The 18,915-nt window shown below is 35.7% G+C and overlaps 1 protein-coding gene and 1 pseudogene across 4 annotated transcripts; one reads left to right on the top strand and one right to left on the bottom strand.

Annotated features, from left to right (window-relative positions):
- The window catches only part of LOC110455583, an 8,504-nt pseudogene extending 6,227 nt beyond the window's left edge, over nt 1-2,277 (bottom strand).
- A 4,063-nt stretch (nt 2,278-6,340) lies between these two features.
- LOC110455586 (3 beta-hydroxysteroid dehydrogenase/Delta 5-->4-isomerase-like) lies at nt 6,341-18,610 on the top strand. 4 transcript variants are annotated; one of them, XM_021505778.1, is made up of 5 exons: nt 6,341-6,397; nt 7,294-7,433; nt 15,715-15,879; nt 16,508-16,720; nt 16,899-18,610. In XM_021505778.1, exons 2-5 carry the CDS (start codon nt 7,298-7,300, stop codon nt 17,438-17,440), a joined length of 1,056 nt encoding a protein of 351 aa, XP_021361453.1. In that variant the 5' UTR covers nt 6,341-6,397; nt 7,294-7,297; the 3' UTR covers nt 17,441-18,610. The 4 variants fall into 4 exon arrangements, with proteins under 4 accessions (XP_021361453.1, XP_021361455.1, XP_021361454.1 ...); XM_021505780.1 differs by having other exon boundaries at nt 6,344-6,397; nt 7,297-7,433; XM_021505779.1 differs by having other exon boundaries at nt 6,364-6,401; nt 7,283-7,433.
- The last annotated feature ends 305 nt before the right edge of the window (nt 18,611-18,915 follow it).

The following is an 18,915-nucleotide window of genomic DNA, read 5'->3' as shown; positions in this document are numbered from 1 at the left end:
GGGGGCATATCAAATAGTAATAACAAAGTTGGACTGTCATAAAGTCAAGGTCACTTTCTTATATGAACCTTTTATTGAAATAAAAAAAATGAAACATGATTAATAAACTTCATACATAGCAACCACCTCGAATTTGTTCAGACATTTACCAGGATTTTTTTTTTTGTTTGGCTTAATTAATATTCATACATGTGGGGAAGCATCTTTTTACCTAATTTGTTTGCGTAGGGTACAAGGTCAAGGACCCTTATCTCTGCAAGGTGAAGGTCATCAGCTACCAGATGGAGATGCTTTACAATGTGTTGTCCAAGGAAGCCGTTGCCACCAGTTACAAGAACAGATATGGTATCCATGGCAACACCTCAAACATTTGTCTCCGACTCCAGTCGATCTGTCAACTGTATCATTCCCAGGGAAATGTTGTCATGGTGTCGCTTAATTAACCATATCTAAATTAAGATTAATACAAATATGAATTTCCTGTTACAACCCAAACACTAAGTGGAACTACTCTAACCTTAGGGGAGCTAACTTAAGGAAGAAAGTTTCAGTGCTCTATGTCTGTGTACCTCCAACAAAGAAGAGTTTCAATCCAATTTACTTCAGGTATAGCAAAGAGTTTAATTATAGAAATACATGTATATTTATTATACAGTGTGACAGTGTCATTTACTTTTTCACAAAATTACCTGTTCTGAAATAGACTCAAAAGACTGTTTACAACTTAAGCATAAATCTTCACATATCCTTTTATTTTGGTCATCCATTACTCTTATAACATAAGAGCGTGCCGCTAGTCGGCTTTTTTCTATCGGATACGTTTTTGCCGACTGCGACACCTGTTAAAATTATCTGCCGTGTAAACCCCTAATTTGTCTAACACTACATTGGAGTAGGTTAACCATGTAAGCTAATTAGAACTGCATCTCAACTTTCAGCCTTACAGAAATCCTCAACTATGGCAAGCAAACTTAACATTTATTCAAGGAGCAATGTCGATCCTGTATTTCAAAAAAATATATAAGATATCTTATATAGCATATGAAATATCTTATATACTATATAAGATATCTCATATAGTATATGAGATATCTTATATAGTATATGAGATATCTTATATCGTATATAAGATGAGATGCTATATAAGATATCTTATATTGTATACAAGATATCTCATATAATATATAATATATCCTATATACTATATGAGTTATCAAAATAGAAATTAAATGAGATGCTATATAAGATATCTTATATGATATATAAGATATCTTATATCGTATTTAAGATATCTCATTTAATTTTCTATATAAGATATCTTATATAATATATAAGATATCTCATATAGCTATATAAGATATCTTATATAATTAAAGTCTCGTTACTAAATAAGATATCTTATATAGTAACAAGATTTTAACAAAATGTCGAAAATGAAGTCTCCCCGTCTGGAATATCTCGAGGATCTACGTAGGGACAGTAGGCTTGTTGTAACAACACGTGTTCCTGTCGGCGCCATTTTGTCTGAGCCCACTTCAAGAGTGCAGGAAATGGCAGCCTCTACTTTGGCCGCTATAAGAGAGACAAGGCGAGCTAGGCCTAGGGAAAATACAGCATCCGTACCATTCCTCTCAGCCATTGCGCCCAATGCAATCCTGAATGTGCTCCGAATGCTTCTCGAGGGAGAAATTAGTTTCTGGTTTTTCATGCCACGAAATCTCATTCTATATCAGATATTTTATACAGCTATATGAGATATCTTATATATTATATGAGATATCTTATATAGAAAATTAAATGAGATATCTTATATACGATATAAGATATCTTACATATCATATACGATATCTTATATAGCATCTCATTTAATTTCTATATAAGACATCTCATATACTATATAAGATATCTCATTTAATTTCTATATGAGATATCTCATATAGTATATAAGATATCTCATATACTATATGAGATATCTTATATACGATATAAGATATCTTATATAGTATATAAGATATCTCATATGCTATATAAGATATCTTAAATAATTCGATGAAATACAGGATCGACATTGCTCCTTGAATAAATGTTAAGTTGGCTTGCAATATTTAACTTCGTATTGTTACATTCACAACGCCAATATATAACGATTGATCTGTATGCACTGCTGTACACCATCAGTTGATACGTACACAAACTGGGTCTGCCGAGGATGATGGAGATGGAGACGATGTTTGCAGTGGCAGTAAGAAACTGGAAACAGACAGGAAGTAAGATACGAAAGATAACTCTTATCGTTCAGTGTAAAAGGTCAACTAGGGGCCTGTTCGTTTATGCAGAACAACCGGTTTGACCGTTTATAAACGTAACAATTTCGGGTATAAATCCTGGCGAACCTGCAAATGTGTATGCAGGCCTTGCAAGGCTTTCTCAAGGCTCGCCTGAAAGCAGCATCAGATTACTAGGTCCGACCTTATTTAATAAACGAACAACAGTGGTCCGATCGATTTGACCGTTTGTTCAATGGAGATCACAGGGACCTGCTATTTGAAACATTTCCTTAATATGTTTTACAGCAGACTTTGGGAAATTATATAGATGAGTAAATACGCTGACATGAAAACGTCAGTTAAAATTACGATTAAGTGATGGCATAAATATAAAAAATAATAATAAATTGAAACAAATGAAAATAAAGATATAAAAATAACCATGCGATGACAAATGTTCTAGGTCGGATTCCCAGGCTACCATATATAATAAGATAGCTCATATACTATATGAGATATCTTATATACGAAATATGTTATGAATAGGGGAATCACCCCGGCTCAACCATAGGTGGTGGGCACGTCTATCAAAAAAAATAATTGAATATATAAAACTAGATTTTATATATTCAATTATTTTTTTTGATAGACGTGCCCACCACCTATGGCTCAACCCTAGGGTGAGACAAGGAAATCTCACACCGGTAAAAGTGCGGATACACCTGTCCATGGTAAGAGAATGCCCTTTCTCCCACACCTGACAGATTTATCTCCCGTTTTGCCGGTGCTAGATTTATCTGTCCCCGCCCTAGGGTTGAGACGGGGATTCCCCTATTCATAACAATGGCATGACGTCACTTCAACAATACAATAACGTCACGTCAACAATCCATCAACAAATTGCCTGTATGTGTTTTGGGTCCATGTTTACCTTTATTTCACATTAAAATACTGTTATATATGGGAGAAAAATAATCAATCGCTACTGGTTGTGTAAGATAGAGAAACCCCAACCCTCGGCCTAAGATTTTTTGTCCAGAACGAGGCTTGCCGAGTTCTGGACAAAAACTCTTAGTCCGAGGGTTGAGATTTCTCTATCTTACACAACCAGTAGCCCTCTGCAAAGCCTCGGGTTTTACCAAATTTGAAAACCCCTCGGTTGGAGTTTCCCTATCCTACACCACTTTGCATGAGAGAGTCTTATAATCTTTAATTGTTATTTAGATATCGTTGAAAGAATTCGAATAGAAATGTCTCTAAATGAATGAAATATTTGCTTAAATGTAAAGAGATAAAGTCATATGATTAGGATTATATGATACAGCTCTGATATTCATGAGACACACCAAATTGGTTGTTCTCTGGCAGATCAAACTAAACTTGAACAAGTTCAGCTTGAAGCAGCAAGAATTATAACTGGCCTACCCTCTTTTTCTAGTAAGCAATTACTGTATCAAGAATCCCAACTTGAACCTCTATCTAAAAGAAGAAAACTTAAGAAACTTTCCCTAATGTACAAACACCATAATAAACAAACACCTTCTTATTTAACTAACATTCTTCCTCCTAAAGTATGCGAACGCAATAGCTACAACTTGAGAAATACTGAAAACTACACTGTTCCCAATTTCCGACTGTCTAGTTCATTCCAATCATTTATTTCTTCTTCTATAAGACTATGGAACGATTTACCAAATACTGTCAGAGAGCAGCCATCCGTTAACATTTCTAAATCATCGTTTCAGCGTAACCAAGGTTACTTGTTGCCTATTTTTTTCATGTAGGAAATCGAAAACTATATATTTTACATACAAGATTGCGTCATTCATGTAGTAATTCAAACTATGATTTGTATAGAGTTAATATTGTAGGTGATCCAATGTGTGCATGTGGAAATGAGTGTGAAAATGCAGTCCATTATTTTTTTGATTGTATGCTGTATATCAGACAAGGACAAATTTTGATTGATGATATCTCACGTTATTGTAATATTTCTCTAAATGTTATTCTGTACGGTTCTCCAAACTTGTCAGATGAAGACAATGAAAATATCTTCCATATAGTCCAAAACTACATTAAAAAAAGTAACAGATTTTAAGGTCAGTAGTATTATCCTATCATCTCTCTTTCTTATTCTTCTAAAAAAATCCTTTCCTTTTCCCTTCCTTTCTTCTTTGTTCATATATATATATTATAAATATATTTGTTGCTGTTGTCATGTAATCCATATAATAAAATTTATTGGAGAGGGCGTTTCTAAGTTGAGATAACTTGTGCCTAATCCTTTTTGTTGAATGACAAATAAAACATGTTTAAATCAAGAAAAAAAAATCAATTGACAGAAATATTTGTTATATAAGTTTATGAGATGTTTCTTTTAGTGTTTTAAGTGTCAAGTTTTCTTAAGGTTTGCTTGCCATAGCGTTCCAATAGGATGTGTGAATTTGTCCATAATTATTCCGTTAGCCCCTAACAAAGACCACGTATGTATATTTGATAACCATTATACATAAACCACAGAAGGCATTGGTATGAAGGGTGATTTATGTTGGCATAGAGTATCAACACCCTCGATACTAGGGGTTACGTTCACTTCCGGCATCTTGTATGTCAGCAAAATTGAAGGCTCGGTGTGCGCCACGTTGTGGAGACTCGTGATGAGTTGATCCTTTGATGTAACATCAAAATAATATCGCGGCCGCGTAACGGTAAAATAGACTGGCTTTGAAGTCGGTCGTCGCTCCTTTATAATCTTCAAAGGACAGGTATCATCACAGCGATTGGTCAGGTTATTCAGCAATGATCACGGTCTTAAAAGACACACAAAGTAGTGGTAAATTACACAATAATAATTAGCATGAATTACGTATAGAGACTAATCACAACATACAATCCTCTACCCGAGACCAATCAAATAGCTAGCCACGTGCCTTCAATTTTGCTATGACATATTCCAGGTACCGGTTTCATAAAACCGTTCTCATGCTGAAGCATGGATTTTGTGCTCAAACCAACTTTCTTGTGACTTGCTTAAATCATGTGACACGATCAGTAGCCAAGTGTGAACATGCGGCTTGAAGTCTCTCCGAAATTCTTCAAGACATGTTGACAAAATGGTATTTTTTTTTTTTAATAAATTAAGCACCGGAACAAGAGTTTGGGTTTTAGCATGATACCGGTTTCATGAATAAGGGTCCAGAGAGTCGTAAGTGAGCGTAAACTCTGGAGTATCGAGGATGTACACCCTGGAGTATTTCACAACAAAATCGGGGCTCGGTGTGCGCCACCTTGTGGATGAGAAAACTAGTTTGATCATCAAATTAATCTTGCGGCCGTGTAACGGTAAAATTTACTTGCCGTGAAGTCGGATATGTCGCTCCGCTGTAATCTTTAAAGGACAGGTATCAGCCTAGCGATTGGTCTGGGTTTTTTTAACCTGTGACCAATCAAATAGCTACCACGCCCCTTCAATTTTGCTATGAAATATTTAAGTGATGCAGAGAGTGAACGTGAACCTAAACCCTGGAGTATCGAGGATGTACACCCCTAGAGTGTTTCACAACAAAATCGAGGCTCGGTGTGCGCCACCTTGTGGATGAGAAAATTAGTTTGATCATCAAATTAATCTTGCGGCTGTGTAACGGTAAAATTGACTTGCCGTGAAGTCGGGTGTAACCCTTTGAGAATCGAGGGTGACAATGATTCTCAGACATGTGATGGAAACATATGGCGAGATGGAGAAAGAGACAAATACATAAAAAGAATATACTTTTAGTTCGTCAAAAATAGTTTTAATATTATTTCATAGGAAGGCTGTAATGATAACGTTTAAACATGTTTGTATGTGTACAATAGTTGACATTTCAAGATCATTGCACGACATCACTGTTTTTGTTATCAAATAAAGATAGTGCAGTACTCTGATCCAGACATCTATTTCATATAATTGATTATTTATCAGTGTCAAAACAAAATCAACAAGCTGGTGTACATACCGAGGTGCAGCTAGGCCAGATGTATCCGGTTATCATTATCGGGTAGCGATAGTGTCTGTTTTTGTGTATTTATACCATATGTATCTCTCGTACAAGTAGTTGACGGATGCGAGTGGTGTAGAAAAGTACCACAATGTAAGTATGTATAAAATGTCACAGGTATTTTGGGTCAGGACCTCGATTTTTCATTCTTTTTCAGATGCTCTATTTTGTTTACTTTCTTTTATGCAACGATAATATCAATAGGAAAATACCCCGCCCGATAGTCCTAATTTAGTGTTATGGTCAATCGGGCGGTGTTTTTTTTTTATTCAAACGGTAGTTTTGTTGTTGTTGTTGTTACCATGCACTGGAAGGCTTCCGAACAGGTTAAAATGTAAAAGGATTAACTTGAATATATTTTTCATGTTATGGAGCTATAACACAAAAAAACGGAGTGTCCTCTAAATAAACCGCGAAGCGGTTTATGATGAGAGTACCCTCCGGTTTTTTTGTGTGTTATAGCTCAATAACATGAAAAATATATTCAAGTTAATCCTTATAATTTAATCTACTATACACAATCCCTATGGAAATACACTTTTATTGATGGACTCTTTTCTCTTAGAAATTATTGCGCTGCTGTATCAGCCAATCAAAAGCGACCTTACAAACGGCGACGTCATTTTCTAACGTTATGCGCTGATAACATATTTTTTTAAGCCAATGAAAATGCTTGTTACAAGATTAAATTATAACATTATATGATGCAGTACGACTAGGCCCGCTTACTAAGTTAGTTTTTGCTGTTTTATAAATGTTCATTTATCAAAATCTATTATCGCACTTTTGTTTAAAATAATACATTCAGTAATACGTTAAAAGAACAAGATAAACTTTCAAACGTGACAAATGTATCCAAGTATTGGTATTGAATCCGTCTCCAACGAAGCTGTCATTTGGGCAGCTGTTGATTGACACACACGATCATTTCACCACCATGATTTATATACCAACTTTAAACAACGTAACTTCCGTTAGCTCCTCCACAGCAGTATGGCTAGGTACACGGTGTTGGTGACGGGCGGAAACGGATTCCTTGGACAACACATCGTTCGACTCCTACAGGAAAAAGCGGACTTCGTCACTCACATAAAAGTCCTTGATATTCGGAAATTTTCCAATCAGCTGAGTAAGTTTTTATTTGTGTTTTTTAAGCTTAGTATTAACTCACGTGGCACGAAGTTTGCGGTGGTGTGACGTCTTAGATTCAGATTCAGATTATTTATTTCCTTATGTTTACAACACATCGGAGAGTAGACATACATATGTACAAGCTATCACAATGTATAACACAAATTACAGTTGATGCAATAGTGTACAATGCATGACATAGATTATTAAAACACAATATACCTGTATGTGGGTATAACATACAGAACATGCAGTATTATATTTAGTTAAACAATATTATTTCGTCGTTTTGTACTTAAATGCAAAAATTTGCCTAGGTTATTTAGATCTTTAACGATTTTGGTATTGAACAGTTCTATTAACTTGAAAACACTTGGTCGTTTGTAAAAATAAGGTTTAATATATTCATGCCTAAAATCCTCATAAAATTTGCATTTAAGTATAAAATGGAATTCATCTTCAACATCATTAGCGTTACAGAATGTACAAAGTCGTTGTTCTCTTGGTTGATTTCTGTACCTGCCTTGCTCAATATTTAAACTATGTGAGCTTAATCTAAAACGTGTTAAGTATTTTTTGTATAAATTATTGATAGGTTTTCTCAAATAGTATTGCAGGGTAAATTTGTCAATAAGATGTTGATAAAGAAAACCTCTAGAAATAGTTTGAATGTTAGATAATAAGTTTTGCTGATATATATCGTAAAACCGTTGTTCAATTATTTTATAAATATGTCTATCAGTAGTGTTACCATTGATGTCCCATAAATAACCTAAACCTAATTTGCGAAGTTCCCCCTGGATATTTATAATCCAACTGTCATTCGACAAAATCCTTTCTTCATAACAAGTTTTTAAAATACAATTATCTGTAGTTCTTAATTTTAACCAATATTTAATGATACGAAGCTTTCTACTTTCCGCCAGTGGCATTCTTCCTAACTCATAATATACTAAATTATTACAGGTACTCTTTTTAACTCCGAGTAGCCGTTTACAAAAATTCATATGTATTTTCTCGACATCTAAAGCATTATGAAATCCCCATATCTCTGCACTGTAGCTCAAAATGCTATTTATATATGTATCAAAAACTGCACATTGTGTTTCAATATTAAAATTATGATTTTTCAATTTGCTACAAATTGCATAATACGCCTTATTTGCTTGTTCTGCAACGTGTTTTTGTGTAACATTAAATTTACCATTATAATTGAAAAGCATTCCTAAGTAATTGAACTGATTAACAACTTGCAGCTCTATGTTATCATATATCCACTTTTCGTTATTCCGTATTATGCCACCATTCCTGAAAACTACTATTTTCGTCTTTTCTGTATTTAATGTAAGCTTATACTTGTTATTATATACTTTCAGAGCATCCATAACTTCCTGTAGTTTTTCTGGTGTTTCTGCAAATAAAACCATATCGTCAGCGTACATCAACAGAAAAATATTAATCAAATTAAGTTCAATTGAAGGACATCCTTCCTTGATAAAATGTATTTCACAATCGTTCACGTACATGGAGTACAAAATCGGTGATAATATTTCACCCTGAAAAAGACCAATCGTATTTGTGAAATAGTCAGAATAACCCCCATTATGCTTTACACATGATTTCACTGAGTTATATAAAGATTGTATGATTCGTAACATTTTCCCGCGTATACCCTGATTTATCAATTTACACCACAAATGAGATCTTTCAATTAGGTCGAAGGCCTTCTTATAATCTACAAAGCAACAATATAGTCTGCCACCTCTTTTGCTTAAATACTTATTAATTAATGTCTGAAGGACAAATATTGCATCAACAGTCGAGTATCCAGGCCTAAAACCAAATTGGGCATCCGTTATAATATTATTTTCGGTGTCCCATTTCACTAATCGCCAATTCAATATTAATGTAAACAACTTTCCCATACAACTAACTAAAGTAATACCTCTATAATTATTCGTGTTTTCAATATCACCTTTTTATATACTGGCGTGATACACCCAGTTGACCAAGATTCTGGGAAAAATCCTGTTTGAAAAACAGAGTTAAAAATTTGTAGTTATGTATGGTACTAGTATCTCTTTGCAATCAATGAATAATTCGTTTAATATTTTATCCTCACCACAACTTTTATTTCTTTTCAACTTATGTATTGCAGAAGTCACTTCATGTTCGGTAATTTCTTTATCCAATTCATCAAATATACAAGATTCATTACTTTCAATATCTACATCAGCATTTGAGTCATTTGTGTCATCTATTATATTCACTTGATTACTTAGGTGTTTAAAATGGTTAAAATGTGTGTCAAGAGAAATTCTGTTGGATACTTTAGATTTTCGTCTTGCAAACTATTTATGGAAATGTTTCGGATTGTGTCTACGCAGATAATCCATCATATCACCTTCCTGTCTCCGATATTCCCTCTTGAGTCTCGATTCAATTTTTTTGTAATTAGTTTTTTTCTCTGTTAATATTTGATGATTTTCGACAGTTTTATTAATATTGAATGAGTGTAAAGCAGCTTTGTAAGCATTGTACCTATGTCTACATGTGAGATTAAACCAAGGTTTATCCTCATCCGCAATAGCTTTGCTGTTATGACGTTTTGTATCATGAGATTGTTTAGAACTATGTACATCGCACATTGGCAAAATCATTTCATTCATAAATGAACTGAGTTTGTGAATGCATACCTCTACATCTGAATTAGTCAATAAAGGCGAGCAGAATATTTCACTCAGTACTTCGTTATTATCATTCAAATTCTGTTTGATAGAATTTACATTACCATCATTCCATTTTACATTTTCACATGCACACCTAACATGACATTCATTTTCACACAAATCATCATCCAAGCTTAAAGAAAGCTTACATTTAAAAATTACAGGCGAGTGATCAGACATAGTTTCAAATGTACCTGTATTAAATTGTATTATGTTACGAAAGTTCTCACCCTCCACTAAAAGATAGTCAATAAGACTGGTACCATTAGCACTGAAAAATGTAAAACTTCCATCGGGATCATCAGAGTGACGTCCATTCATGATTCTAAATCCAGTTGATTTACAGAGTGATAACAATTTTCTACCGAAAGAATTTACATATTTGTCCATATTTGTGCGTTCTTTTATATCATATACATCATCGTATTGGTAATCAAAAGCATCAAATAAATCGTTAACTTCGTTACTTAAAGCGTCATTAATTACCGTGTCAGATCTGGTACCAGTTCTAGCATTGAGGTCTCCTGTTATGTACACTTTTCCATTTGATTTATATTTTATAATTGAATCTTGCAACGACTGGAATAAATCTATTTCATCTAAATTGTTTTCATAAAAAACACTATTTTCTGGAGGAAAATAACAGAAAACAATATATGTATCAGAATCTCTGGAGCTATTTTCCAATTTTAACCATATTATACTATCATACATATTTTCAACAACAGATATCTTGTCTTTAAAACAGTTCTTGAAGAAGATAACTATTCCGCCACCTATCCCAGTTTTCCTAGGAAATACATGCTTACAATACCCGTCAAGCTCAATTTCATCGTTGACAGTTATCCAGCATTCGCATAAACATACAATGTCATACTTTTGGATAATGGACAAAAATTCTCTATCACTAAGCTTGTTAACCAGGCCTTTGCCAATGTTCCACGAAAGTACAGAGAGTTCAAACGTACTACTGAAAGTGTCTCTCTCCGCGCGTTCCTATGTACGAGTACCATTGCCTACGGTCGCTTTACCGCCGGCAGCAGTACTGGCATACGTCGGGGCTGCTGGAGCCTCCTGTTGGTCCATACCTAGCACAGTCTCATCCGTGTACAGCTTGCCGTCAACGTAAAGCTTGTCTCTAACAAGTCTAATAGTTGGTTTGTTCGGTGATCTTTTGAGGCGCTTAATAACCGGATATAGTTTTTTTCGACGTTCCTCGATTACCGCATTGTAGGTCCAACACTGTTTCAGACAGGTTGTCCCGTACGTCCATGGATCTAGCCTCCATAACTTCAGATATTTTTACATTTGCGGCTTTTATTTGTTTTTGCTGATCATTCATATGCCGAGAAAGTTTGTCAATGTCACTGCACTTTTTGTTGAGTTCGTCACATTTGCTTGTAAGTTTATCTAGGTCACTACACTTTTTGCTGAATTCGTCACATTTGCTTGATACAAACCCTACAGACTTTTCAAACTCAACATTTTTTTTTTCAAATTCATTGACTCGTCTGATGGTGTGCGATAGTGAGACCTGAATATTTTTCATCTGGTGTTCAATAAGATCTAGCTTTTGGACTTTTGTAATTAAAAAATCAAGTTTTCTATGTACTGCACTAAGATCTGTGACACCGGGCATTACGGCTGCACAGGGTCCCGCAGACTTGCCGGAACTTTCCTCCTCGATGGTGCTGAAAGCTGTAGATTCAGCAGTATTGTTGACACTACTGGTACTACTGTCATAATGAGTGGATTTACTCTTACGCTTCTTGGACCTGTTCCCCATAACGAATGTTGTCTATTATCACTGTGTGTAGTCCGCCAATGATTATTCGATAGAGCGTGACGAATCATCGACCGTGAGTTCGATTAGTTCAGAGCTCACAGGTAAATATGTGAGGTGCGTATATATATAATATATATACGGTAAGAGACAAAATCAAATATCAAAACATGATGTCAAATACAGCACAATCCCATCACAATTTTCACCTTTTGTAACCCCTTCCTTTCCTGCTCGAATCCGTCTTATTATTCGATTTCTGATAGTTTGTCCATAGAAGGATAACACACGATATTTAATCACAGATCACGACACACTAAATGTACCGTGTGTCGATAACGACGCCATCTTGTTCTTGTCCGTCTGGTGTCAACATTTTTCTTTTAACTAACTTCTTCTGAAGAAAAAGTTCTGCATACTAGGACATTTCCGCCACATTTTGATTTTCGCCTTTGTGTCATCCTTAACGAGGGCGAATTTATCACGACAGCAGTATTAGACTAGTACACATCAAACACTATATAGAAATAACACGTGGAAGGCGAAATATACAGTGGGCGAATACACATTTTACAGGCCAAGGATGAAACTTAACTGGGCGAAAGTTTCCCGGTGTACATACCTAACTTTCTGCAAAAGAAGTCATTTAAATATTTTATCCATGTGGCCTTTAAAGTAAGCCAAAAATATCCATATGAACAATCTTCTCCATCTCCATCCCAGCATGCTACCTGCTAAAGATAACTACCTTCAAGGCCACGACCTCAAATGTGTTCAATAGCGAAATTACTTCTTCTGAATAACGTTATATTAGGGTCGTGATAATTGGCCTGACATTAGAAGTAAAGAGGTAAAGATATTTCAAGTTTGTTCAAACGAAGAACATTTCACATTTGTCATGTGGCTTACAGGCTATATATAGTGTAGAGGGCTTTGACTCACTCTCTTGGTAAAAGGGGTGTGATAAATACATGTACATGTATATAATTTTAATTCGTGTCAACCTTGTGATGATGTTGTTTATGGAAAATGTAATGAAAATTGACATCTCAGGATAATTTTTCCCAGGCATGAATCATGTCTCCCCGGTACTTCTATAGGCCAACATTGGCAATTTCAGGAGTTGCAGTCTCTCTGGATAGGATAGCTTAGCCCATATTGATGTTTTCTAAAGAATCAGATGTGGACTCGAGACTTGGTTTGCATATTTAGATGTGATCTATAGACTTGTAAATGCAGTCTGATCCATGTCTTCCATTGTTCCTCTTACCACTCCAATAAAGGGGTTGGCCTTGTTGATTTTTACCTGATCTGTAGACATGGCATACTTATACAGTGCGATAGCGACTCCGATATCTATGTTTTTTACCCATTTTCTGTATAGTAAACTTCTTTTTGATCTTATAGAATTTAGGTGAAGTTATTACTGTCACTTTTACCTCTCTGCATAGCTTTACATTGATTTGTTTTTGGTTAAGGTGAAGTTTCAGTAAAATGCCACCCCCAATGATCGTATATACCATTATTGTAGTTGGCATTTTCACCGAAACTTGATCTAAACCGCTAAAACGTGTAAGATTACTCTGAACACCTCAGTTTAGGTCCAAATATAGCTGTAACAAATTATCAGGTCCCTGTGTAGACACTAACAGTCCTTCGTGTTGAATTTTCAAAGGCTGAACTTTTGTATCCTTACCGTTCTATGTTTTTCTATGCATACACTTTTGTAGTGTTTGTGTTCGCTTTGGAACCACAAAAATAAATACAACGAATTTGATTGATATACAATGTATTTCACAACTGTACATCTACCACGCAAGGATCTAAATGGCTTTAAACCACGAAACAAATACCCGCGAAAGTTTAATGTTGTAAGACAAATAGATCTGGTTCTAGGACGGATCCTTGTGGAATGCCACTGATCACCTCCTTCCAGCTCGCATTTTTACCGGTTAAACTGTAGATGCTCATATATGGGTGAGTCGGTAGTGGTAGGGGACTTTGTCGAATACCTTGGTATCACAATTAAGTACACCATTGCACCCTCCTGTGTCAAGATTTCCCATCCAGTCTTTTTCACTTATATTAATTGCAAAACGGTGAACCTTCCTTTGATAAATCCACCTTGTTTCCTACTAAATACTCAATTGGTCTGCACTTATTTGAATATAGTTTCCGTTACACTCGTTTCTAATCTGCTAAGTCGTTTATGACTAGAAGCGATTTTTAGGAAAAGTTGACGGACGACGGACGACAGCCGGACGACGGACGGACGAACTGATAGGTCTATAATGACTGGCTTATTCGAGGTCTCTCTTTTTGAAAATTGCTGTTAATGTAGATGGCCAATTGACATATTCGATCAAATTTGCATATCACGTGACAGTCGAGAAACGAGATATAGATACAAGAAAGTGGTACTGAATGACTTCCTAAGACAATAATCAAGTGATACCCAACTAATAAAAACCTGTGACCTCCATCTCAGCCCGAGGGAGCGTAGACCCTAGCTATGGACTGATAATTCATATGAGGAAGGATATGGAAATGTTACAATCGTTTTTATCATCTTTTCGGCATTGTAAATGTTTAGAAGTTAGGTCAGAGTTATAACGTAAGTGTATCAATAACAGGTTAAACATCCCAAACATCGTCAATTTAATATGAATGTTGTCAGTATATATCAAACAGTCCGTCCATGTGGATGTGTCATCATATCTATTATAAGTAGAACAGATACGACGCGTACACGACAGATATGCCACGTGTATATGAATCAAAAGTGACCATGCAGGGCAGATATGACAAGTGCCAGCCAGATATGGATCAGAAATGGGTCAAGCAGTGCATATATATGGATCGGCCCGAGACATGGCCTATGCACTGCTAGCTACAGTATCACATAGACAAATTGGCAAATATTACTAAATAAATAAATGATAACGCATTTTATTAACTGCCATACGACGTCATATTGTAAATGTATGTGTCGATTAAAAAAAAACTTCTTTGAACTCAGTTAATGCGTGGTTATATCTACCAGAGACAGAGTTAGTGAACGCATATAGGTTACGCTTGTTTCATGTTAATAAAACAGCTATTGAACGAATGCAAAATTCTATAACTATGTTGTTATAGAAATCTTCATCATATATCCCCTTCAAGTAGTTTTAAGTACATTTCTATGCACAAATGGATATTTTCTATAAAAAAAATGATATTTCATGGTTTAAAATTGATACTTGAAGTTTTATCTTCACATGACAGGACAATTTAGTAATCTTCGCTGTACAGTGAAGATATGCGTTTTTATCATATACTTATCAGTAGTATGGGTTGTTTTGTATGTGCGATAGATACTGTTCGACGTATCCCAGTCAAACCCACATCCGCCTGGCATGCGCACCGTTGTACCTTCTATTAAACACGTTTAAGAAATATCACGCCTCAAATCACATTCGAATTGTTTTTTTGGTAATTATTCTAATGTTTTACTAAAATATTCATTATATGAATAAAAGTTATGATATTGCCATTTACATATCCTTTCTCCGCGTATTATCCCTTTGATCCATAGCAGCCCTCGGACCTCCGCCCCCTCGGGCTGAAATGGAGGTCTCGGGATGTTACGGGAAAGGATACTGGAGTGGCCGTATAAAAACCTATAATAATCAAATTGACGAATTCTATTATTTCACTGGTAAAATCGCAATGAAAGCAGATGTCTCAATGGCAAACATTTTCTTGATTTTTTATGTTGCCTTTAGATTATAAAGAACGGAAGCCAGTAGCAGCATTTGTCGGTGACGTCACTGATGAGTCGGTCTTAGAGAACGCCACATCAGGGGTGGACTGTGTGGTTCACGTGGCCAGTGTGGTGGATGTTCGGATGTTCGCGGACGATGCCAACTTACACAAAGTCAACGTCACAGGTAGGCTACGTACGATAGTATTGCATTGAAAAATGTCAATCTGTTAAAAAATTCACAGTGGGTCACAAAACGCTCCGGAAGAGGGTACCGTGTAATCGGAAGACGCACAGCACTACGTTCGGAGAACCCAGCTCGCACAATAATTTGAATTTTGAATTCAATATGGTGATACATGTATTTGAAAAAGACAGAATCCTGATTATTCATTTTGATTTTTCATTCATATATTATGTAGATCTGAAATAATACTTTCACACGCCACTTCCTCCTTCTCGTTGTTTATAAGGGCTTCCTCTTGATGAGATGTTCGGTTTTATTCATTTCGATTTCCAAGATCACCGATGCTATCAAAATTAAATAACTCTGAATATGAAATATGTTTTCACCAATTAAATGCATACCGGTATTATGTAATGTATAAATGTGATTCAAAGACCCTACATGTACCAACCGACAGTGTACTTTACCATAGCTGTTATTAGGATGTGAAACACAAGCAAACACAACCAAACCAAAACTAAGAGAAAGAAAAAATAGCTTTAGTTAAAATCAGTGCTTACTTTTACTTTTTGTATAGATGGATAATATTAGCCAGTTAGTATATGTTATCTTGTTCTATTTCTTGAAGGTACAGAACAACTTCTTCATGTCTGCATCAGGCAAAATGTTCGAAGTTTTGTGTACTGCAGTTCACAGAACGTTGTCATGGGTTACAAGGATCTCATCGACTCCAACGAGACGCTTGAAGTACCAAGCGATTTCCTGTTTAAAGGATACGGCGTAACTAAACACTTGGCGGAACAAGTCGTGGAGCATCATGACGGTGCCAGCCTTCCAGATGGTTAATATATATATATGGAAATTTTTAATATCTTTATTATTACATAAATCAAGAATACTATCTTTATCAAATACAAATTGTATGAAGAATATTGCTGATGTTTTTAGAAAATTTAATGTCACCTTTTTTTATTACCATACTTTCAACTTGTTCCACGTGCGTACTACATTTTTTCCAGGTGGTACGATGCGAGCCCTGACACTGCGACCAGTGACGATGTACGGGGAACTCGACTTCCATTGGGTGCCTCACACTCTGAAATGGGCTAAAAGAACTGGGGGTATGTTATGTCAATTTGCCAATGGAACCATGCAGGCGGCGTACGTTGGAAACGTGGCGTGGGGGTTTGTGTGCGCGGTCAAGGCCATGCGGGAGAACCCGGATCTCGGAGCGGAAGTGTTCTTCGTGTGTGACGACACACCTCTGGCAAACATGTGTCAGCTCGTCGAACCATTCTTGAAAAGTCGCGGATTCAAATTGACACCGTTTGTATTGCCCTATTGGTTAATGTATTGCGCTGTGATATTACTGACTTGTATGGCTTGGTTGATTTACCCCATTTACCAAACCAACTCAACCTTGACAACATCTTCTGTGAGATTTATGAACATGAGAATAAACTCTGTGTATTCGAAGGCTAAGAAAATACTGCACTACACGCCGTTATATTCTCACGAGGAAAGCCTAAGGCGGTCCATAGAGCATTACAAGACAATCTAATAGTATGTTGTCAGGAAATGCTGAACTGCAGGAATCAAAGACGTGTGGAGGACACAGTGACGTAATATAACATTACAGACACGTGATTTCATCCTGCTTTACTAATCCCAAGCCTTCCCTCCATTGAACTACAGAGGTGTTAGTTAACACTGAATTGTGTCGATTAACTGGTTGATTACATTTTCCGTCACTATGATTGGTTAAAATCCTGAACAATGGAACTATAAGGTTCGGAGATTGATGTCCTTTGATCTCATGATCCTTCAATTGCAGACCTTCGACCGAGATATAGTATAGTGATGAATTCTTAACTTTAACAAATGATTATCTTCTCGATCACTCGGAATGTCAACATATTTGAAACATAATGGAAGGAATTATGGTTATAAAAAAAACACCAAAAAAACTAAGTCAATTTTTCATTCTGAACATATCAAACAAATTCCAACGCGGATTTAACCAACGATATTGACCACTCAACGATATTGACCACTCAACGATATTGATCACTCAACGATATTGATCACGCAACGATGTAAAACTGAACTTTGGTAGGAAGAGGCTTATTACTTATTACTTTCTATCGATATATAGGAATTGAGCTGAGGATTTCAGCATCCTACCAGTAAGCAAATAGTTTACATGCATATAGCTATACTTTCATACTACGTATAGGTGTAGACGATTAACGTTGTGTTCATACTCACATTAAGGTTATACAATTCTCCATTCAATACGTATATTTACATTCAAAGTGTATACTAAGTGGTCCTAATAAACCTATTCCCGTACTTTCGGTACGAACGTTTCTGTATTGTCAGTGCAAACGATGTTCCAGAAACAGCCTAACGTGATGTATATGGTTGTCTCTTCGATTGCGCCGTGCTATGCAATACAAGAGGGAAAACTTTAAATTGACAGTGATTCAAACGTATTCATGACCCTATGGATGGAAATTCCTTCTGATATTGTAGATACAGTATTTAAAACAATAGAAACCAATGTGATCGGACAAATCAGACACAGACTATGCAAGCTATTATTTATTTTAATATTTGTGTTTGCTAATTTATGTGCGTGTGTACTGCATAGCAATATGTTCTTTTTATGAAACATTTATTTATTTATCTATCTCCCTTACAATCTTTGTTATATTAATTAAATCCACTATTTAAGCGATATTTTTGTGTTGTTTGTGATCTAATCGTTACCCTGCGCGTTGACGCCCAGGTACAATTTCTTTATTTTAATCATTAGCTCAGCAATACTAAAAGGAGTATGGCTTATCTTCAGCTATTGATAATTGTTACACAACACACAAATACTCACCCTAGTCAATATAAAATGTCTCTGTTTGTTGCTTATCAGGACGAAACGTTATCCCTTTCTGGTAATATATGATTCGTCCCTTCCTGATGTTGTCAGGCCCGATATGACGCCCGGGCCGTTAAGCTAGAAATTAAATGTAACTAATA

This window comes from Mizuhopecten yessoensis, unplaced genomic scaffold, assembly GCF_002113885.1.
Source record: "Mizuhopecten yessoensis strain PY_sf001 unplaced genomic scaffold, ASM211388v2 scaffold8299, whole genome shotgun sequence".
Lineage (NCBI taxonomy): Eukaryota > Metazoa > Mollusca > Bivalvia > Pectinida > Pectinidae > Mizuhopecten > Mizuhopecten yessoensis.
This window is presented reverse-complemented; position numbering and strand designations above follow the sequence as displayed.